This window comes from Onychomys torridus, chromosome 8 (genome assembly GCF_903995425.1).
Source record: "Onychomys torridus chromosome 8, mOncTor1.1, whole genome shotgun sequence".
Taxonomy (NCBI): Eukaryota; Metazoa; Chordata; class Mammalia; order Rodentia; family Cricetidae; genus Onychomys; species Onychomys torridus.
This window is the reverse complement of record NC_050450.1, coordinates 31,065,407-31,089,322: the sequence shown is the minus strand read 5'-3', so window position 1 is coordinate 31,089,322 and position 23,916 is coordinate 31,065,407. Positions and strand designations below refer to the sequence as shown.

The following is a 23,916-nucleotide window of genomic DNA, read 5'->3' as shown; positions in this document are numbered from 1 at the left end:
ACACACTACTTAAAGGTGGACAGAGAGGACCAGCCCCACAAAATCATCCTCTGAATTCTACACATGGACAACTACAGTTAGAAAGGAAACTTGGGAATAAAAATTTCTTTCAATTTTTTTCTTAAAAGTTTTGGCCTAGTTTCTGACCTTCCTCTTGCAGAATGTGTAGCCCTCAAAGGTATAATGAGTTGTGTCGCAAGCAGCAAAGCAAAGGGGCTGAGTGCTTAAGGTTGGGAGTCAGCCAGCTGAGAGTACAGTGCAATCTGTGGCCCTATTACATGCTATGCAGCAGACTATGACAAAATACTAGTTCCCACCACACCCTATTGTTTGATCATAGTTACAGCACATGCAGCAGGGTTGGGGATGTCGGTGCCTGAATCCATTTCCAAATTTGATCTTTCTTTTTTTCTGTTTACATCTTCCCTTTATTCCTCCTCTCTCCCTGGTCCTCTCCTGGGGCATGAAGGATGGGACTGGATCCTTCAGCTCACTGCTATGAATTGATTTTCAATCTGTTTTATCAACTGTAGTTTTATTGCAGTTAGGACCAAATTTCTCCTTCATATTTAGTTTCCTTCCATCATTCACTTTTTTTTTATTACAGAAATGTTGGATTAAGTGTGTGTGTGTGTGTGTGTGTGTGTGAGAGAGAGAGAGAGAGAGAGAGAGAGAGAGAGAGAGAGAGAGAGAGAGAGAGAGAGAGAGAGGATGCTTACATGTGTAGTTATGCATACCCATGTGCACTGAGGTGGAGGCCAAAGAGGTGCAGGAGTCTTTCTGTATTGCTTACTACCTTGATTTGTTTATTTGAGACAGAATCTTTCACTGAATCTGAAACTCCCCAGTACAGCTGGCTGGCTGGCCAGTGTGCTCACAGCATGATGCTTTCCGTCTCCCAAGCACACGTAGCCATTCCAGATTGTGTGTGTGTGTGTGTGTGTGTGTGTGTGTGTGTGTGTGTGTGTGTGTGTTGTTCTGGGGATTTAAATTCTCAAGTGTTCCTAAACTATTGGCCCATCTCCCCAGACCACAGATAAACTTTTGGTTAGGTACTCCAGTTGTTTTTATTAGGTGGTGGTGCTGCTGCTGTGGGGGTGGGCAATGGGTTTTTCTCAGTAGCTTCCACTATCCATTTGATTTCTGCCCTTATGTCTATCATAGGCATCCTTAAACCTTAAATGGATGCAGTGCACTCTCCAACTCTGCCCTTCTGCACCTCCATTTCACAACCTCTGCCACACCAGGGATTTTGTTTATTTCTCAGTCAGGCCTATATCACTGCTGGATAGCTCTGGGAATTGGTGCAGAGAGTCAAGGGACTCTGATCCAGGTGACAGGACAGAGACATATAGGCCTTCAATAAAATTGTATACCATAGTATTACATAGTGAAAACTGGGCAACTTCTTTTCCTAAACACACACACACACACACACACACACACACACACACACACACTCCTTGAACAAATTTTCTTAAATTTGAGAAATTTCAACCTCCACAAAAGAGAAGAGTGACCCTGTCACAGTTACAATGACATCTAATCTTATCTACACAGTTCCCTGGGTGTACTAATACTCTATTCTTCAACTCAATTTGAACCCTGCAGTGACAGAAGCTTGGTGTACCCACTTGAGCACATGAAAAGAAGACTGAATCTTTCTGATCCGCCCATTATTGTCTTCAATAGCAAAAACTCAATTCTTTGGTGTGGGTCAAGGTGAGGGTTGGGTTTCTTGCAGTCTATGATTAATCTAGCAACACTGGGCATGCAATCCTTCAAAGTGGTTGGATGGTACTTCTCAGAAGAAGCATGTCTTCCCTGAAGTTCACTTCCTCTTGTAAGATGACAGTCCATACTACTTGCTTACAATATGACTAAGCTTTCTGTAAGTCTTATAGTCTACAACACACAGGGGTATGGGCTACACTAATCCCCTATGCAAATTTTGTTTCATGTTGGTATTTGAATTTTCAGAACAGGTGACAACACCCAACTTTCTGGGAATATTAAATTATCATATAACTTCCATCCTCCTACTTTTCACATCACTTTGGGGCTCTGGACTGACCACAGACTAACTAGGTTCCAACTAGGAACACAGCAATGTCTTACTTCTTTAATGAAGCTGCACAGACAATGCCCAATGTCTTTGTTAAGAGCTCATTCTGATTCCTCCTTTGCTTATGGTTACAGGCTTCTCTTGCTTTTGCAGCATGCCCACGGCAGGGCTCTGAAAATGACCCTCTAATGTCACTGTGCCATCTGCCTTGTGTTGTGCCATTTCCCAGGGTCATAACCAGTGAGTAAAGCTTAAGTTTTGCTTGACAGGTAATCTATTCCTCTTCTTCCAAGTCTTTGAACAACTGTCTCATTTTACTCTAAAAAGTACCTTTATTTGCCCCAATAATTTTGAAACAGAATAGAGTGTCTCTGAGCTTGCCTTAACAACTTTAATGTTTCCCATTAAAACCTCTGATGTAACACAAACACACACACAAGAGATCTAGTGTAATTGTGTTTCATGTGCTAAGATTTTAATTTTCAATATAGGCAATGAGGAGCAGAGACCTCACATATCCTATAATGTGTCTTTTTCCATAGCATTCACTCCTTGAGATCTATGACTCCTTTAAATTTGTGACTTTATTGGAAAATTGTGTGCTGGAAGGATACTTCCTTCAGGCTAGCATCTTCCACCAAAATGATGTTTGGAATTTTAAAATAACTAAGGGTGAAGGATACTGAGTTTATCCCTGGAGTGTCCATTGGACCTAAGAATTTTAGAGGGGTTTGTGGGGGGAAGGCTGGGAAGAGGAGGAGGGAAGAGAGGGGGATCAGATGTTGGTATGTAAAATGAGTAAAAAATTTCTTAATTAAAAAAAAAAAAGACTTTCAACAGTGTGGAATGGTCAAGGAACATACATGTTCACATCTGCCTTCCCCATGCCAGACAAACTGTGGGTATGCTGGACACAAACATTTCTTGAAAGTAACCAAATGAGAAAAGATCAGACAAACCTGCTCACCCCTTTTCGTGATTGTTTAGTTAGTATTTCTGTTGCTACAACAAAACACCATGATCAAATGCAAGTGGGGAGGAAAGGCTTTATTGGCTCACACTTCCAAATCCTAGCCTATTATTGGAGGAAGTCAGAACAGGAACTCAAGCAGGACTGGAACCTGGAGGCGGGAACTGATGTATAGGCTGTAGAGGGAAGCTGCTTACTGGCTTGCTCAGTCAACTTTCTTATAGAACCCACAACCACCAGCCCAGGGATGGCCCTGCCTACCATGGGCTCGGCCCACCCTCATTGATCACTGAGAAAATGCTTTACAGCTGGATCTCATGAAGGCATCTCTTCAGCTGAGGTTCCTTACTCTCTGATGACTCTAGGTTGTGTCAAGTTGACACAAAACTAGCCAGTACAGTGATGAAGTAGAAATCATTGGTAAGAATTTGGGAGTGAGTCCAGGCTGTCATTCTAAATATATAGACAAGATATTCATTTTTGTTGAACATGAGTTCCTTTTTCTATTAGAATGATAGTAAAGATTCAGCGATCCTTTCCATATAGTTATTTGTCTTCAGTTACATGTTGAAGATTAAATACATGAAAGTCTTATGTATATCATGTTTTCATGAAGAAAGCCTGCCAAGTTCCTTTTTTTGGAGGGTTGGGGGTAGGTTCGAGACAGGGTTTCTCCATGTAGTTTTGGTGCCTGTCCTGGATCTTGCTCTGTAGACCAGGCTGGCCTTGAACTCATAGAGATCTGCCTGGCTCTGTCTCCCGAGTGCTGGGATTAAAGGCATGCGCTACCACCACCCACCACCCACCTAGTTCTTCATTAGTTATCTCTACCATATAGCATTGAGAGCTAAAGTAAGGGAACATAGTAATTTCTGATACCTTTTAGAGGTGGAGAAAGCATTTGCAAAATACCTGCTGAATGGTCAAAGGTGATAAATAAGAACAGTAGCATATATTATTCACAGACCACTTACTGCACCTTGTACTATATTAAGAGCTCTGTCATTTCATCTTTAAAATTACATTAAGAGTAAGAAAAATTTATGCCTCAATATTACAATTAAGTATGTGCATAATTATTGCTTAGTGGGCACCACATAAGAACTCAAATTGAAGTCTGCAAGACAATGGGTCCCAGCTTCTAAACCCCCATGCTTCTCACAAAATTATTACAGTGTAAGCCACAGACACAGGTTTGGACATTCATACACAATGAAACCACACATAGAACTTTTAATTTTTATTTATATTTCTTAGCTCAAGAATTACACACTAGCCAACATTATTATATATTTACATGCGGAAACTGGCTGCAATAAGTTGAAATTCATGAAAATAATTCTTATGTGCTATTCATTGATAATCTTCCTTTGATTTTTACTACTGCATGTATCCCAGAGATTTTAGAAGTCCTGTTTTTAGAAAGACATGAAAACGGATGCAATGAATCCCGCTAGTGCTTTGCATTGTCTAGCTGTAGGGAAGTGAGCATGAAGTGTGTGTTCAGAAAGGCTACAAGGTCGTTGTAAGGCTGATAATCACTACATTGTGAAGAAACTAGAACATCAATCCTTAGAAAAGGACAGTTCAGAACTATGCAGGAACAATTCCATAACAACTATTTAAACACCCGTGCAAAGAAAAATTGTAAGTGGCATGGAATTTAAATTATAGGCAACTTTGTTTGCGTGAATTGTGTTTAAAATGAACGTGGTTGGATTCTTAATCATTGAACCAAAATATAAAATGAGAAAGAATACAAGCCGATGGAAATGTTGACTTGATTCAAATGGTGCAATGACAGAGGTGTGGCATCAGATGTAAGGTGGAGTGACTGGGAATGGCATTTTGCTTTAGAACTCAAAGTAAATTTTTTTCATTGTTTTGGATGTTTATCACAAGAAGTACTTCTGAAATCAAATTAGAAATTGATGTCAAAATCTTGCACATATCTAGAGAAATGTTCTCATTGAATTTCCAAAAACTAAAGCTATTTAAGGGTACATTTTTTTCTAACTTAAAAATAACAAACACACAAACAAACAAACTATAATTTGTTTAGGGCAGCATCTGAATTTACCCTCTATTGACTCCTTACTATTTTTTAAAACCATCTTCCTACTGCATTTGGAAAAAATATTTAAACTTTGGTGTAAAGCAGTGTCTTTTTTTCCCATTTCCTTTTTCTACTTTCCTTTTGAAAAATAATTCTGGAGTCTTTGGTTGAAAGGAATAATACTATCTAAAGGCAGAATGCTACTATACATTAAAAAAAACTCATCTAGCATGCATTGTATGTAACAAATTTCTGGAGCTGGCATGAATAAACATTTTTGTTATCTGCAGTACGGCTACAAACCTCTAGTTTTGGGGAAAAGATATCATTGGCAAACTTTGGCTATTTTTTACTCTAGCTTGGGAAAACGACTAAGTTAACCCTAACCATTTTTCTGTTTTTCCAGCATCTCTTGGTTGTTAATATGACACCAAAACAATACTACATTTCCCACTGAGAGTGAGAAAATAGGAGTGAAAAGAAGGGAGTGGAAGACAGGTGTGTGTGTGTGTGTGTGTGTGTGTGTGTGTGTGTGCGCATACTCATACCTCTATGTGAGAGACAGCATTGGAAATCCTTCTGTCTGGGATTCCCTTATCATTTATGCAAAAGGGTGTTTAAATTACTCTGCTGGGGCACTCCAGTAAACATACTCAGTAAAAAATAAATAGATAAAATTAAGACAAAAACCCTAAACAGTCATTTGTATCTACTGACTATTAATTTACAGCATCTTTACTTATGTACATATTGTAACACATCAATGTAAGCCATAAACAGAATTAGTACATTGCCTTACCATAAAATACAAATTAGAAGTTAAAAATATTTAAGAAATCTGTTTAAATATTTACACACACTCAGTGAAAGTCATGGTTGCTTACATAACAGATTCTGTACACTTGGCAAAATGGCATGATTGCTACAGTTGTAATTTTCCCTGACCAACATGGTGAGGGTTAATTTCTTTTTTTTTCTTTTTTCTCCTTCCAGGAGGATTTTTTTCCATTTTCTTTTTTTTTTTTATTTTAAATCACCAATGAACAATGTTATCTGTGTCCTTAGAAAGGGAGTAAATGGACATTTGCAATGCAGAAACTAGTTAACATCTGCTATTCTGAGGTACAGTACTAGTGAAGTGTCAAACTGTGCAATGTTCTTAGGAACTGTAGGCATTGATTTGCTGAGAGAGATGTTCAGTACCCTGTATTACTTATGTCAGGATGGTGACTGTTGGTTGCCAAATTAAAAAAAAAAAATACTCATATACAGGCTCAATGAAGGGAACAACTCATTAGCTTATTCCTTTTGTTTCTGACATATGAATGCATAAATATGCACGTGTGTTTACATGGATCTCTATATACACATATACACATGTAGATATGCTATAAGACCTGTCTATGTTGATGTTTTCAGTTTTTGCTTTTTAACATGAAATTAGCCATAATACTGAAACACAATGACCTACAGAAAATAGAAGTGGTCACAGTTGCCAATTTAAAGTAGGTCTTGCTTAAAATAACCATGATTCATTTCTCCATTAGCTATTCCACTGCACTTTTGTGATGTCTTGTGCTTTTGTAAGCCGACAGATTATTTCTGTGTGGTCCTAATGCTAGAATGTAGTCTTTTGGTTTAAAAAAAACAATCATTATTATTATCATTGTTATTATTTTACTTAGCACTGCTCTTGTTGAAATGAGGAGACAGAAGGACTAGATGACACTGCTTGAGTCCTATGCCCTGTTGTTAAATTGCAGTAGAAATAATTGTAACATTCCTATGCAAACACATGGGTATGTTGCATGAGATTTCTGTTCAGAAGTGCATTTCATACCTACAAGCAGTCATGTACAATATATATATATACAGATTGAGATCAGAGATTTCATTTAGACTGTGCATTTGAGAGTCGGAATTTGCCTATTAATTTCTCAGAGATGAAAAAAACACCTTAATTGCTGGCTATCTGGTTATTGTATAATCAAAAGAAAAAAAACTATACATATGTATAAACTGATTATAATACCATTTTAAGATTGCCAAAACACACCTTGGTGGTCCTTTAGTTTAATTACTGGGTAACAAACTAATTGGTTTTCCCAGATTCATCAGACCTAGCACCCTTTCCTGCATTTCTAATTCAACTAAATATGTAGCTTAAAAATAAATTCTACATGGATCACTATTCCTGGACAGGATGAGTCAGTGTTTTCTTCCTACATGGTTATTGAATGCCAACATATGGATTCACTCTAGAACATTGTTTCCAAAGTTCCATCTTCTCTTCTCTCTGCATTAGTTAAGTGCAGAAAGGTGTTTCCTAGTCATGTGCATGTGAGGCCCATGCTGTGAGGCTGCTTCCCTCCATTTTGATCTAAATAGTTTGCTTGACTTCCCTGGACATCTAAAATTTTGTTATAATCACAAATGACAACATCTAGGATTCTTTATGGCTTTTATGGAAATTGCAAATGGGAGCCGAGACTTAGGCTCTGAATTGTCTTTAGAAAAATCTTTATAGAGTGGTGTGTCACAGGTGTGCCCCTGAGTTAATTGTTATGCTTCTTTCATGTTATTTTCGATTCGAACTTCACGCCTTGGTGACAAGGGATAGGCACTTTTATTACTGTGATCCCCAGAAATGATTGTGTAGGAGAAAGCATGGAGAAAGTTGAAGAATCTCTACTCTGAGTGCATGCAGAGATCCTCTGTCAGGTGTGTGGTCCAGTAACGTAGTGGTGTTCAAGTACGTAACCAAAACACAGGAGCCAGACTTCTCAGCACTCACTGAAACCAAACCAAACCAAACCAAACCAAACCAAACCAAACCAAACCACCCTACCATCCCAACTTTGTGAAAATCTAGAAAGTGAGAGATAAACTATTTTTTCCTTTTTCTTGTTTCTCTCTAATTGTTGGAATGGAAATGTAGAATAACGCTTAATATCCCAAGTTTCTGAATCATGAGGGGAAGAAAATGGATACTTTACCTGCAGAATGATACTAGCCTTGACTCCTACGCACTTTCTGGGGGCCTTACTCTGAGGACAGAATTTTTTTGATTGTTTTAAAAATAGAAATAGCAGGCATCCTCTGAGGAAAAGGTCAATCAGAGCCAAACTTAAAGAAAACTTAGTAATTCAGTATTTTCTGTAGGTGAAAGCCAGATAGGAGACCCCTATTGACAAAGAATAAAATGTATCAGCCTGTTCTCTTTTCTGTCCAGCATATGAATGTGTAAGCCCAATATAGAAAGATGCAGAATGATATAGTTGGTAAGGTAGAATAAAAACAACACATTTCACCAACCTGCTTGTCAGTTGTCTACACTTCTCCAGCGTCAACCAAAAGTTCAACACTTACCACAGCTTTGTTTCAATCCCATTGTCCACTAGTTATTATCGTTTTCTTGACTAAGTAGGTTGCAATATATATATACAATACAAGCACCCTTTAAATCACCAAACCCAAATGACACACAGATTCCTTTTGCACATTATCCTGTCTTGGAAAATATAAAGATGGAGTTCATGGCACCTAAGAAAACTCAGATCCTGCAGTCTCTGAAATGCCTTGCTGTGTCTGTCTCCTAAGTGTAAAAAGAGAATTTTGAAAGCAAGAAAAGCTAAAGATGATGATTAATCATTTAGAGCAAAGAAAAAAGTTCTCTTTTTGAAATACTGTATTCAATTCAGAAATAAAATGATAGGGAGACTATGTCGGGGCAGCTGACACTGAGAAAAACGACCTTCTCGTCTGTGCTCTATGTTTGACAGTTAGACTGATTCTCAATCTAACCTATCAAGATACTTTTAATTATCTTCACTATCTATTTGATAGCAACCTGTTGATGAGATAAACAATTAAAAAATACCCTCCTTACATATGCTCAGCTTATGCTTATGAGGTTGGCAAATCCAGTCCTCTCATTCTACTCTATTATGATCAGCACTCTGGGCAGACCCAATGCCATGTGACACAGATTAAGGGCTGCACTGGTTTGCCTTGTTTTCTCTTAACTACAAGTCATTTCTGGATTTTTAACTCTGTCTGATCCGTGCTGGTAACTCATATTTTAACCACCTCAGAAATAGTTTTCTGGCAAAACATACATCTGTGCTGCTATGCACAGTCTGCTCCGAAGTCTTCCTCTGTCTCAATGCCAAATTGAAAGACATTGCAGCTGGTTCTTTGTAGGCAAGCGAACAGAGCAGATAAATGGGTTTCCTGAGTTTCTTCTTTGAATCTTTGCCCCACCTCAGCACTTTGGCTAAGCTCAAAATACATGTGAGCCTATTAGACCCTTGAGAATCACCTGTCTATGACACCATTATCATCTGGCACAGACCTCACTGACCATATTGATGTAACATGTTTCCATTATTGCAGATAATGTTTCATAAGCACAGTGCTGTCCCAACAGCATGCCATTCTTAGGAACAATGATGGAGAGAGATGATCATGTCTCAGAGAACTGACTGCCAATGCTATTCAGCTTTCTAACATCTTCTAGAATCTAGATAATAACCCTCTGAGTAGGCTGTGCACTAAACTCATAAAGTGGAATACTTCACACTCAATCTTTCTAGTATTTGTATGTATCACTTGCTCTGTAAGTGGAAAACCACAAGGACCTTAGTGTATTCATTACTTAGTAGAAGCAACCCAAATGGTATGAAATGGACCACAGGATAGGCCAGCAACTAAGGTATTTTAAGATCACTTTTGTCCTGGATTGAAGTGTTTTCCAAGTCCTACATCAGGCTGTACAACAGTTTGAGGAGTAATCTAGTCCTTGCTTCCCATGGAAGGCTGTAGTTTAGTTCACGTAATAAAGCCAATAGACAATGTTGAAGAAGGAAAACACCACTGGGAAGAAAATGCGGGACCACCGATCTATGGCATTCACGTCAGTCAAGTCAGGGATGGTGATTTTCAGTTGAGAGGCACGTCTCCTCAGGCGACTCTTCTTTTGTGCCACATGTCGCTCCAGGGCATTGCGGCCAAAACTATGCCTAGGCAACCCGGCTTTCCGATATTGGATGCTGGAAGCATCATAGGCAAGCATTGTGCTCCTGGGGTCTCCAAGTCCCATCACTGCTTCTGATGTGGCCATCTCATTTTTTATCTCGAGAGTGCTGAGTAAGATGTTCTCATGGGGGTCCATCTGCAAGGAGGAAGAATCAGAAAAGATGTATCTGAAACCATAAGCCTTTGTTGATGCTTGCACTATAAGGAATTATTACAAGGTACTAGATACTTAAGATGTGTCTATTATAGTGACAAAGAGAGCTAGTTTCGCTATTGCAATGCCTGACTTTTAATTGCAGCTCTGCAACTGTGAGCTATTTGAGTTTCAGTTTTCCCATTTATTACATGGTAGAGACTCAACCCCAGAGGATTCCTATAATGCAATTTTTATAACAGATTAGCTAGCACTCGTTTCATAATTTCTACTTACCTCACGCAGAGAAATAGAAGGTAAGAGACATCCCTTTACACAACTTATACTATTGATATGAACAATGCAGAATCAACTTTATTATGTATGGCATAATAGTAGGGAATTAGATGCACAATTATATTCATATATTTATGTAAATTATATATTTACTAAGTATATTTATTTTTAGAATCAATTATATGAATTGTCATTTTTTTTTCTTCCTTTCTGGTAGTGTTGTGGAACTGCACCTGGAGCCTTCATCATCATAGGCAAATGTCCTACCTCTGAGCCACATGCCCATCAACACTTTTTTAAATTATACGATAAAAACAAGTAAATTCAATTTTCTGTGCATTGAGAAGTAAAACATTTTTATATATCTTACAAGAATCCAACATATACAATTTCTTTGAGGCATTGATTACACAAGTTGGGCTTTCTACTTTGTTTCATTGGCCCTTACTACAATACAAACTAGACATGATAGGTCACTGAATATAGTTGTTGCATTGAACCACTCAGAAAAAATAATACTTTTAAAAGAAAATTATTTGGTGGGGCAAGATTTTGTAACCTGGAAATTTCCCCTGGATTCAGTTCCCAGCACACATATGGAAGTTTACTAGTCCCAGGGGATTCAAGCCTTCTCCTGGCTTCCATGGGCACTGAATACATGTGTTATACACATATGACATACAGGCAGAACATTTGTACACATATAATTAAAAACAAAAAAAATCTTTAAAAATACAAAACTATTCTATTGTAGTGTTATTGACATATAAATTGCAATGCTATGTATAAAGTAAAGCTTAATAAAAATAAAAGTAAATGAAATAAGAAAAATGTGGCTAATGAAAGGCATCATTGACATACAGAGTCAGGAGATGTGACCAATTAGTGACATTATATATTAGTGTGAACATGGATGTTGCAGAAAGCAAAATGGTACAAGTATGACATATTAGTAATTAGCTTTTTATGTAATTTAAGGGTCCTATACTGTAATTTCAAAGCAAAGATCATTTGAGAGATAGATGCTTTAAAATATAAAACATGCAGGAGTATAATAGTTGATCAATTATTGCTCCCTTATTCAATATTCTTTATGTTTGATGATGGTATAATTTTACTTATTGGATAGACTAACCAAAAGTACTATGAGAATTAATTTGGCAAGTTTAAAAGATGTGAAAGTACAAGTAAATATAGGATGAATGAGTATTGCCACAGCAGTCTTTGTGACCATTGGTTGGTTCCCTTTGCATAAAGAAGGAAAGGGCAAGTGAAATGATTTTGCTATGTTCCATTCTAGTGCCTGTTGCAACTAAATACCTGTGCCCAGGTAGGGCCATTCACCAAAACTTCCCCACCCCAAACACATGATGACTAAGCGAACTATAATTCAAAGCTTGCTCTTCTAAGAATTCAAATTTGCACATGGGGGACAGGGCTTTTTTTCCCCACTCCATGCAGCTCCAACACTGTGTCTACTTTCTGTTATTTGTATTTCCTGTCCTTATATCCATAAGGGAAATAACTTTTAGCATGCATTTTTTTTCAATGATTTTCAGAGCTTTCCTCATTTCAATACCAGGATGTTTGCTTTATTAGACAGTGTTACTGTAGTAAGAGAGATTCTAAATCAATGCTGGATTTGGCTGTTAATTTTCTAAAACAATAGTAACAAACACAGTAAAAGCTTTGACAACTATAAAAAGTAACATTTTCTAAGTTTTGAACAAATTATCCTTGGACAATTTATTTAACTTCAATCAGTTTCTATCTTATTATGTATGGAATTCAAGAGTTGAATTAGATGATCTCTGGAGGCTTATTATTATTTGTTTTTCACTTACAAATTCAAGAGATATTTTCTGTGTGATCAGCAGAGTGAGTTTTATAGACTATAGATACAGTACTGAGGAAGACCACAGTGGTGTAGAGTCCTCAAAGCAAGGACCTTCAGCAGAAACAACACTGGGTGCAAGTTACATTTTATTTTTACCTTTGTTATTTTTGACATTAGAAAGTAACACCTTCCTTTATCTGTATTGAGAGCTGAGATAGGATTTGGGGAAATCGACTGAAATGAAATAGGTAGACACTAAAGCACTATCCAGGCTTATTGTCATGACATGTGATAACTGTAGTGAGAGGCATACAAGTTCCAGGAACATAGAAAATAAAAACAAGAATAAATAACTCAAGAAGCACTCCAAAATTGATAACTGTTCTTATAAAGGCAAAATCACTGTTCACTAGATGATCTTCTAGAACAGACTCAGATGATGATCTTTCTCCAGGTAAGGCCAATCACCTCTGTCTTATTGGAGGTCCTGACAGGCTGAAGCAGGAGTTAGTTGTGGAGATGGATGAGGTGTATGGAACACCTATGCAGATAAACGACAGTTGCTACTCTTTGGTTGAGGTCTCCTTATTAGAATACTTTGTTGTTGTTGCTGTTTTTCAAGACAGGGTTTCTCTGTGTATGCTGGAACTCACTCTGTAGACCAGGGTAGCTTCAAACTCCGAGATCTGCCTGCCTATGCATATTGAGTGCTGGGATTAAAGGTACGTACCTAGCTCAGAATATATGTAAGTCTTAAAATATGATTGCTCTTCTGGACTCAATTACCTGAGCAATAATAGGAAAGAACAAATTTATCTAAAGCACTATTTTTTTTTTCCCAGAAGATTCTTACCTAGGACCACAGAAATACGAAGTAGGGAGGAATAAGAAGTAACCATCTTCATTTATAATTTACATCTCAATTAACAGACAGGAAAGAGACTTGGGCCAGTTGTGTTTACTGTGATATGCTTAGTAAAGTCCAGAGACATTGCTCTGGTTTTCTCAGCCAGTCCTTTGAAGGACCATTTCTTCTTCTTCATCTGTTCCCGTTTTGTACAAAGCTGTCTACATTTAGCAATCATCTTCACTTTTCTCTTAAAAGTAGTTGAATTCCTCGTTGAAAAGCACTCCTCAGTGCCCATTTGTACCACTCTTGGGATCACCAAGAAGGAGAGTGCTCTTCAGGTCTGCATGGGGGCTCAATCAGCACCTGGAATCCAATCTCTATTCTGTTTTAAGGCAAGTTTTTGTACAGTGTCCTGCTTCTGACTGTAGTGGGACAATCCAAGCTGGTCCAGGTGCTACATTTGAGACTAAATCTCAACCTCTCTGATTTCAGCTTTATTGTCAACTGGGGTAAAGTATTAACATCAGCCTTCTGGGATTCTTTGAGAGGACTGAACTGTTCTTTGTTCAAAAAACCATAGCTAAGTTTATTAAAAACTCAATAGAGCTGAGTACCCCAGAGTCTCTTATTCTCTGCATGCCTTCCCTGTAAATGGAACATCTATAGGCTGAGGAAGAGTGAACAGAAAGACTATAGAAGCAGAAGTGCATGCCTGTAGTGAAAATTATTTGCCAGACATGACGTGACTGTTGCCCACATGAACTCATAGCAGCTGTGACTACCTGCACAAGAGCTCGACAAGATCACACCAGCCCAAACAAGCATGGATAAGAGAAGGGCTCATGAAGTTCCATCCCTGGTTGAGGACCTATTGGCTGTTGATGGCTGCTGACAGAAGGAGAGAGTTTTCTTCAGAGATGTGGCCTATAAAAGTCTATCTGGGTTCTAGTAGATGGCCCCATACCCATACATGTGCAGGTAACACTAAGTGGAATTAGTAGGGTTTTTTTTTTGTTTTTTTTTGTTTTTTTTTTTTTTAAAGAGCATATGAAATTGAAAACAAACATGGTAGGGGAATAAGAGAGAAACTCAGTGTGGAGGGAATGGTAGTAGATTTGATCACAATTTATTATATATGTGTATGAAATTATCAAACAATATATATCTTGATAGTTACTCAGTGAATGGATAGGTTTGATCTGTAGCTGCCACTGAAAAATGCTACAGAAGCTAAGCCTCCGAAGTCATTGCTTTAAAATTACTTTTCTTTAAAGTTCTGAGAGCAAGACTTAGTAACTAGTAAATACTACATGTTTAATTATAAAACACGATTTTATTAAATATAATAAGTCTAGACTGAGTTACATTTGGAAACAATTCAGTCTAGACTTACTATATTTAATAATGAGATGAGCAGAAGTTGCATTTCATTTCTTGGCTGGCTGACAGACATTACTACATAATCATGTATGCCCTTTCATTTTAATCTACCTAGAATCTCCTCAGAGGACAGTCGTATGAAAGAATTTTTCTAGAACAAATTTGTCTATGGGCTTGTCTGTGGGGGATTATCTCGATTGTTACAGGAAGACCCAGCACCATCCCCTAGACAAGGGTCCTGAACAGTGTTAAGTGAGGAGAAAGCAGCCAGACATGGTGGTGCACGCCTTTAATCCAAGCACTCTTGGGAGGCAGAGGCAGGCAGATCTCTATGAGTTCGAGACCAGCCTGGTCTACAGAGTAAGCCCCAGGACAGCTAGGGCTACACAGAGAAACCTTGTCTTGAGAAAAAAAAAAAAAAAAAAAAAAAAACAGCCAAGAGAAAGAAAGACGGGGGAAGGGATAGGAGAAAGCAAGCTGAGTACAAGCAAGCAATCAAGGAGCCATGCCAATCATTCTCTGTGCTTGATGTGGATATGACGGAATAGCTGTTCAAGTTCCTGCCTTGACTTCCCTCGAGCGCTAAACTGTAATTTGGAATTATAAAATGAGGTAACACCTTTCTCTCAGAAGTTTTGTTGGGTCAGGATATTTTATCACTGCAACAGAAATGAAAGCAGGGCACCACATGTACAGAACCAGCATCCTCCTGATGACCAGAAAAGCAGGAGCTGGAGACCAAGGCTGAAGAGCAACATTGTCAGTAGCAGAGAGTAGGAGGAACGCTTGGCTTGGCTTTCCTCCTGCTATGTCAGTTTCACTGAAACCCTGGTTACAGTAAATTATACCTATTTTCTATGAATTTGTCATTCTATCAGACAATACTTCTTGAGGGCACAAAAAGGCCTCTGCATCTCACTGTTGTATCTTCAAGCATCCTGCATTGCTGTCTGCACAAAGCCGATGTTCAAGAAAGAGCAGTTGAATGAAATTAATGTTGTGATGTTATGGAACCTACTTCACTTCTTTGCAAGTCATCAGTAAGTTGGAGTCAATTATTTCACATCATCCTAAGAATCAGAGCATCACAGGAGCACCTCTGGAACTCCCTCTTTGCCCTAAAGTGTCTTTCTCTAGGTGCATGTCTCTTTCTAAAAGAGAAAAAAAACTATATTCCCATGGTGTCCTGTGTCACTTCCAGGACAGAGTCTTCATTCTCACACAGAAATACACTTGGCAACTAACAGCTTGAAGTTAGGATTAAGCATTTTATTTACAGACCCCTTTCAGTTATCCCAGAAGTCACATAGACCTGGCTTTAATCCCACAGTTGGAAAATAGTGAAGAGGCAGCAGAGTAGGAATTAGAATTAGATCTGTTCCACTTTTCCCTGCTGAAGCATGGTACCTCTCTACCTCAATATGGCCATTATCTGGAGGCTTGCCCAATTCTCTGTAGGAAGTTTTGGATAAGAGTGTTTGCAATGAAATGTGTTACTACTAAAGGTAAGAGCTGGGGTAGACTTGTGTTAACTCCAGCACCTTCAGGTGAGAAGAGAAGGCATCTGTGTTCTGGTTGCGTATCATGTCCAGTCTACTCATTCTAATTTCTACTTGGGAATGCACCACGCACATCTCTATTCTCTGTTTCTGTGTCCCTGGTGCAAGTGTACTTGAACACGTGGCTTCCTGATGTTGTGGCAGGTTGAGTAATGGACATATGGCCTTTTAGGAGCCAGTGGGCAGATTTTGAGTCTTCAGATAGAGAGTACAGAATAAATACACTCAACCCATGCCAGTGAATTTACACCTAGAAGCAGGTGGACCTGAGTCTGTAGTTTCTGTTGAGACATTTAAAGTGTAACAGGCATTTACGGTCTACAAAGTAGCTCGCACAGTCAAGGAGTCTACGATCTGATATCACCATGTCTTTGGATGGTGATATGCCTGATGTTAAGGAAGACTACCCTTCTCCACCCTTCCTTCATCTTTCCCTTTCTTCCTCTATGTTCTGTTTTTCCTTGACTTCCTCTCCACTTTTCTCTCTTCTTTTCTGCCTCTCTCACTCTTTACCCTTCTATCTCACTGTTCCCTTAAGTAAGTCTGAATTGAGTTTTATGTTATCGCAGACTCAAAGTATATTGTTATGATTCATCTCATTTAATCATCTCAAGAAATCCATGGTACAGGCAGAGCAGGAATGGAATTAGTGACAATCTCATAATTCAAATCACATAAGAGTTCCTTACAATTCAAATCCAGTAGAGGAGTATAATCTTTGCACGCAAAACAGTATTGAGTTTTATTTAGTATTTGGACTGGAATCAAAAGAGCCCAGGACCTGCAAGATTTGAGGGCCAGCATGTTACACTGGTGGCACTATGTTTCCTTGTATGCATTGTTCTTTCTCACTCAAAGGGTATAGGTCATGTAAGGAACCAACTTACCGTGTCATGGCTGAATATAATAGAGCAGACTGATAGGCTTTTTTACACCTTTAAAATGGTTAAGGGATAAAATTTGAGACACATTACCTCTAAGTTTATTTTAATTCTCCATTGTTTGTATAGAAGCAAAATTAACAATAAAAATTTTCTTAGAAAAATCACTTTGACATATGGATTTTAAATTCAGTAGTGATTATCTTTTGTTTCATGTGGAATGTCTTTTGTAAGATGATGTTGCTATGAAGTTTTTAGGATAAAATTCATAAGGTACTTTAGAATAGGCATTTTTCCCTTTGAGAGGGTAAGGAACAGAAGACCAAGAAAGATTAAGACAGTTACTAAAAGTTTTACTATTCGTAAGTCATATAAGAGTATAGCATTGCTGGACTGTGGGTCTAAATGCATTATGTCAATGCTACTTTCAGCCTGTCTTAAATCTACAAGGGAAACCTGACTCGTGTTATAGAGGGTGAGAGGCTGTGTCTCTGGTCCCCAAGCTCAAGTGTTGATCAGAGTCCCCTGGAGGCCTTGTTAAAACAGATCTTTGGCTTTCACTCTTAGGACACCTGAATCAGCAAATTTGGAATGCAATTTCAATAATCTGCATTTCTAATAAGTTCCCAGGTGACACTGGACTTCTGGTCTAGGGTCTATACTTAGAAAATGAGTCCATTGGACAATACCTGAAGGACACTATGTTACTTCAAATAAAGAATCAGCAGGGCTTGAAAAGGCAAGGTTCTGGCCAGAGGCTACCACTGAGCTGTAGAGTAGCTTTCATAGAAAACATCAGGTTACAAATGTTATACAATTATCACTTCTGTGGAACTTGGCAGAATCTATGAAAGAGAGATCATCAACATCCCCATCTTAAATATGAGAAGCTAAAGAAGAATGGCTAGAGATGTGCCTAGGTGTGTTCTTAGTAAATACATAGACGTATGTAATCTGGGCCAAGACCTGCTCCTACTTACTCAACTGTAAGTCCTGAATTTTGTCACAGAATGCCTTCTCTGCATACTACACTTAGGTGAAAATTTTGAAATTCAAAGGTACTGCCATTGTCATGTCAATTTGCCTAATTATAAAAATAATTGTTTTCACTCTAAACTTCTCTGATTGACCCTCTTCACAAAAGCTGTGAAGAGACAGGAAACACTACTCATCTAATAAGCTTTATGCTGAGGACATGAATAAGATACCATTTTCCTTTAACTAATCGTAAGAGCCATGCAACAGTCTCCATTGCCCTGGAACACATACCAATGTTGGTGTGAACTCATTCTCTCCTGGTATTTCTACTTGTGTGCATAGCCACAGGTGTTTTGTTGGTAGTAGTTCAAACAAGATGGAGGGAAGCAAAAACAAACACAGGGAAAGGGAGGAAGGAGAGAGATGGATGAGTAAACCTGCACACTTGCAGGTTCGCTGTCTTTGCAGGGAGCCTTGTTGCTGGTTTTGCATGGTCCTCTTATTCCAGGCTCAGGTTCTTATTCACTTGTCCATTTCTAAAAACGCACTTGGTTTGGAGAGGTTTTACAAAATTACCATTATCAATCAAACCTGTTGTTTTCCATTCAACACCACTCCCTGTATGTTAAAATGCACCTGGAGTTGCATTTATCAATCAAGCACCAAGAGCTGGATTTTGAGAGGCAGACAAAAGACTCCTGCAAGGGTCCTCTGAAGATGAAGACAGCTTGCATAGCATTGATTTGGCAGTCCTCCTGGCTGCAGAGACATCTCTGCTGATGTGTCTTACCTTATAGACTGACTCAGGGAATGCGGCTCTCACACCAGCAAATTAACCCAGGACATTTGGATACAGCCTTGTTTTGCCTTCTTATTGTCACTATGCCAACATTTTTTGAGAAATAAACAGGACTGGATAAGGAATTCTATTTGCTGTTTTTAAAAAAATAATACATGAACTCCAAAAAGTGTGCCTTAGTTTTATAAAATAATCAGTTAGCTCCAAGTTTGGCTTCAGATTCACTGCTTCTTTGTCTCTATCCTTTCTATGATTGACAGATGATCTACAGGGACACCCTATGTCTAAGGTCATACACAGGAAAACAAACCACATCTCTCACTGGCAGTGTAGCTTACCTGAGAAGGGGAAATAGAGCTATTTTAAAAATTCAGTTCACCACTGACATTATCCACCAAATGAGAAATTGCAAATAAAATGAAAACAAGTTCTAACTATGCAATTTCCCATCACTGTGACTACTATGAGTAGGAGATCTTGTTTTATCTTCCATGAAATGGCACTGTGGCCTATGAGACTTAAAATGTGAAGGCAATGAACCATTAAGCACCTGGGATATCCAAAGCACTCTTTCTGGAGGGGGGAATCATCTCTCAAAACTCCGAGAATGCACTCAGTATTCTATGAAGTGAAGGAGCATTCAATGGAGCAGAATATGTGATGGAGATTCTAAGAGTGCAAACAAAGGCCAACACTGTTGGCTTTTCAAGTCAGTGAACCGAAGTGAGTGGCGAAACAGCAATCAAAGTTGGTCATTTAGACTTAGGGACTGTTACAATGCAGGATAACACTTCAGAATGTCCAGGTAGCTTTGGTTTCACTGATTTTATGTGCATCCTCCCTTTACTCCTTCCTCTTCTTCTTTGGCTTCTTCCCTCTCCTTCTCTGCCAATCTTTTCCTTTCTTTCTTTCTTTTAATTAATTGGCATACAGTTTCTGTGCAAACTGCACATGTGTTATCCAGAAAGCATAGGTGGGCTAGGGAAAGTATTTAACCCTAAGTTAAATTTTTTTTTTTCCCTAAGCTTGCCAAACCAGTGTGTCTTCAAGACAGAAAAAAAATCAGAATATCTGTGTGCTGGTGGTTATAGCTCCCTAATGCTGTCGAAAAAATTGCCATAATTATGTGCTTAAACAAAACAAACAAACAAACCAAAAGCCACAGCATGCTAAATTGAATCTCTGACGGAGTTGGATAAGTCTGGAAGCTTTATCTAAGCTAGGCTATGGAAACCTATGGCACGGAACCAGCCAGGTACTGAGAGAAACACTGCACAACCTTACTCATTTGTGGACTCAATAGCACTCTATGACATACACCACCATCAACAAAAGATGTAATTTTTAACAAAAACCAGGATGGATATAAGATCTACTTTCATTTTATTAGGTTGGCCAGCACAACCATTGTTCTAGAACCACTCTTTGCATCAGAAATGAGTTTATGATCACTTCGGGCATAATCACATGTTTAAAACCTTTTCTCATCTTTATAAATAATTAGTAGAGAATGTATTGTATTAATTATTTTCAGTATAGACCAAAAAAGGAGTATGAAGTAGATTTCAGCATCTTTGAAACATGGTGACAATTAATATAGTTTTGATAATTACTATTTTTTAACTGGATATGGGTGTACATCTTGAAGTTTCCTTTGGAAATTGCTTTTATGTTAAAGCATCATCAATCAGTGTGATCATTTCTTATAGATCAGCTATCAGTGAGGTCCTAATGTCATCATCAGGTGAAAAGTTTCTATTCATCTCACAAAAGATTCCATCAGGCCAGCAGACAAATCAAGTGAGCTGGGGGATGGGGTTGTTTTGAGGGATACGGATCTTCTCCCAGGAAATGGAAGCAGAACAGATCAAATTAAGTTTCTTCAATTCAAAGTTCCTTGGTGACAGACCTTATAATACTTACATTTACTGCAGATTCAGCACTGCCAACCGCCTGATAGGCACGGCTCTATTGAATTGACTATCTCACCCTTTCGATCCTCCTCCTTGAGTTCCTACCCTTTGCAAAGTTACAAGCATTGGCAAGAACTCTGGCCTGTGCAATGTCACCAGATTCCAATTCTGACTTTCTCTCCTCCTCCCCACATCCTCCTGCTCTTCCTCCCCCTTTCTCCTCCCACTCCTCCTCCTCTTCTTTTTTCTAATTCTGTCTTGCTTTATCCTCCTCCCTCTCCTCCTCCACTTCCTTCTCCTCTGCCCCACCCTCCTCCTTTATATTGCTCTTCAACACTATGATTCAATTCTTGGCCTCAGGACTCCCTATCTTCTCCTAGGGCTTCCTGAAATTATAGAAAGGGGTCATGATGCCCAACCCCCTAATGTATTTTAGCCAGAAGATCTAGGTGAACTAGGGAAGCATTTGCTAGCTCTGTCTACTGGGTTCAAACCTGTTTGGTAATCTTCCCAAATCTGTGTATCCCTCAAGAGAGGAGGTATGGAAGGTCTGTGGCTTGATGCTATGGATCCACTATGGTGACTACAGAAGGTACCAATGAGCATTCAAAATAAAACTAACTTGAATCTCAAGCAATGTTATACGAAATTATGGGTCTGAAGCAGATATGATGTAGAATATGGAGAAGTGAATTAGACTAAAAGATAGCCTACATCAGTTACATCTAAATAAAGTATTCTCAGCATGACTTGGTGGTCAAAATTACAGCTAAGTGTTGGGTGCACAGGGAGTGGCATCAAGTTCCATTTAGATATAATTTATACAATTTCTCTTTTAGCTGCATTTAATTTATAATTAGCAGCTAACTTTTTTTCAACTAATGTGTGAAATGATATTAGGAATTAGAGATAAGAAAAATCTCATCTTAAACTTCATGTGAGGGAACAAACTCTTAATTCAAACACTGGGAAGACTAAGAGGTTATAAGATCTCGTACCAGTTCTGGACAGCCTGAGATAGCTGTATATATGTAAGTATGTGTATATATATCCTAGCATTTCTTTCCCTCACTGTGTAGGGCACTGTAGAAGCAAATACTGTAGGGCCTCTCCCCCTAGAAATTCTTAAGTAGTTTTCTTGATTTTGGGTAGCTTCAAAACTTTATCAATCCTTTCATTCTCACAGAAACTCATATCTTCTGAAGCATGATGTCATGTTCTACATAAGGAATGACATATTAGTTATAGATAGGTGGTTTGTGTTTCTATAGAACCTTTGGATTGAGATAGAAGGGTAGATGTTAAAGTTGAAAGGGAGGAGAACACATTCAAATGACTATGTTCCATATTATTAAAGTACAATCAACAAAGCACCCTCTGAATATATTTTTTTTTTTACAGGTTGGTCAAATTCTTTCTTGGTACCTCTTCTTGATTTAGTAAAGTGTATATTAAATTTCAAAGTAAGATGTCATCTTTGTTGTACAGTGGGAAAAAGCAATAGGGATCAGTTTGAAAATTTCTGGAGAAAGGAAAATTGAAACTATATATATTAACCACCATCAATTCTTGCATTCACAAGAGGTTTCAATTATCACAGATCCCCATGAGGTAGGGAATGGAGTCTACTTTTACAATGAACTTTCCTGGGTTCAAAACCATTTTCTTTGGATATAGTGATGTTGCTCCTGACTGACCTTAAATTTCTAGGCTCAAGAGCTCCTCCTGCTTCCCAGCCTATGGAGGAGCTAGGACTATAGATTTGAAGCATGGCATCATTTATAGACCAGATTTGGGCAAGTTTCTAGGAAGTGGATGTGAGAATTTATACATCCAAACAAAATACTTCACGGAAGAATGCGCTGAAAGCTTCTCCCAGTTCAGTTTTCATTTGTTGTACTGACACAAGCCCCAAGCTAGAATCATGAAATTGATCTAATCTTTCCATTAACTGGTTCATCTACCCCAAAGCATCATAGGTGGTAAATTCCTAAGGATTCTTACCTATCCTATATAGCTTGTCATTCACAACTTCTCAATTTAAATGACATAAATAAGACCACAGAAGAAACTTATTTTTTCTTTATTTCCCAAGGCTAGAAATATTCTAATCAATGGTTTTTTAGTGTACAGAAATAAGGAAGGCAAAAATAACATGCTACACCAGAAGAGGAGTGTGTTTCTTCCAGGATACACACATCATGTCAAGTATGGTAATAGGGTACATCAGTAAGAGGGATAAACAGTGTCTTCAGCCATGTTCCCATCCCTCTCATAATCTTCAACCTACTGTGATGAGTAATAAGTACATTGGGTCAAATTTCAAGTTTATTGAAAGGTCATAATTAGTTTCAAGGTTGTGATTTAAATCAAACCAGTTCATTGAGGGAGGAACTTGTGAATTTTTTTTTTTTTTGTACTTGGGTTTTGAAACTGGCCATAATAGATATTGTCTCATAAGTAAGTGAGGATGAGTTTGGACATAGAAATCTACCCACTGCTTCCATTCCAGGTTACAGGGAAATTGTTACATACTTCTAGCTTTTATTCAAAAGCAGAGTCCAAAGTTTGGTTCCTGTCACTTTCGGTCAGGGCACATATGTTTTACTCTACCTTGTATTTTTAAAACTTTATTATTTATTTATTTGTTTGTTTGTGTGTGTGTGTGTGTGTGTGTGTGTGTGTGTGTGTGTGTGTAGCATACCTGTAGGGTCAGAAGACAACTTATAGGTGTTGACTCCTAAGCTCCCAGCAAATGTAATTACTCAAACAAGATTGGCAGAAGACTTGAGCTGTACCAAGATTCCAGCCTGTGCCAGGGAGGGTCTCATGAAGCTTCTCTTCTAGCTGAGGACCTATTAGCAAGAACTACATTGCTGCTGAGACAGGAGGAGATGTCATTTTTCTTCAGTGGTTTGGCCACTACTAAGTTCCTCATGTTCCAGTAAATAACCCCAGATGAATGCTCATACAAGCATCCCTAATTAGATTGTTAGGAAGAAGAAGTTCAAGGGAAATGGGAGTGGGAAGACAGAGTAGTGGGGGTGAATGAAATTAAAATATATTATGCACATACACGTAATTCTTAAAGAATAAATAAAAATATTAAATAAAAAACAAAGTTCAAGTTCATTAGGGCAGAAACAAGACTACTATGCTTA

General features: G+C 38.3%; 1 protein-coding gene across 4 annotated transcripts in view; it reads right to left on the bottom strand.

The window, feature by feature from the left end:
* Nucleotides 1–5,799: 5,799 nt before the first annotated feature.
* Gabrb2 (gamma-aminobutyric acid type A receptor subunit beta2) overlaps nucleotides 5,800–23,916 on the bottom strand; it is a 224,499-nt gene continuing 206,382 nt past the window's right edge. For all 4 annotated transcript variants that reach the window (XM_036195349.1, XM_036195352.1, XM_036195350.1 and 1 more), the window contains one exon: nucleotides 5,800–10,264. In XM_036195349.1, the coding sequence (XP_036051242.1) occupies nucleotides 9,917–10,264 (348 nt within the window). In that variant the 3' untranslated portion in view covers nucleotides 5,800–9,916. The remainder of the gene's footprint in view (nucleotides 10,265–23,916) is intronic.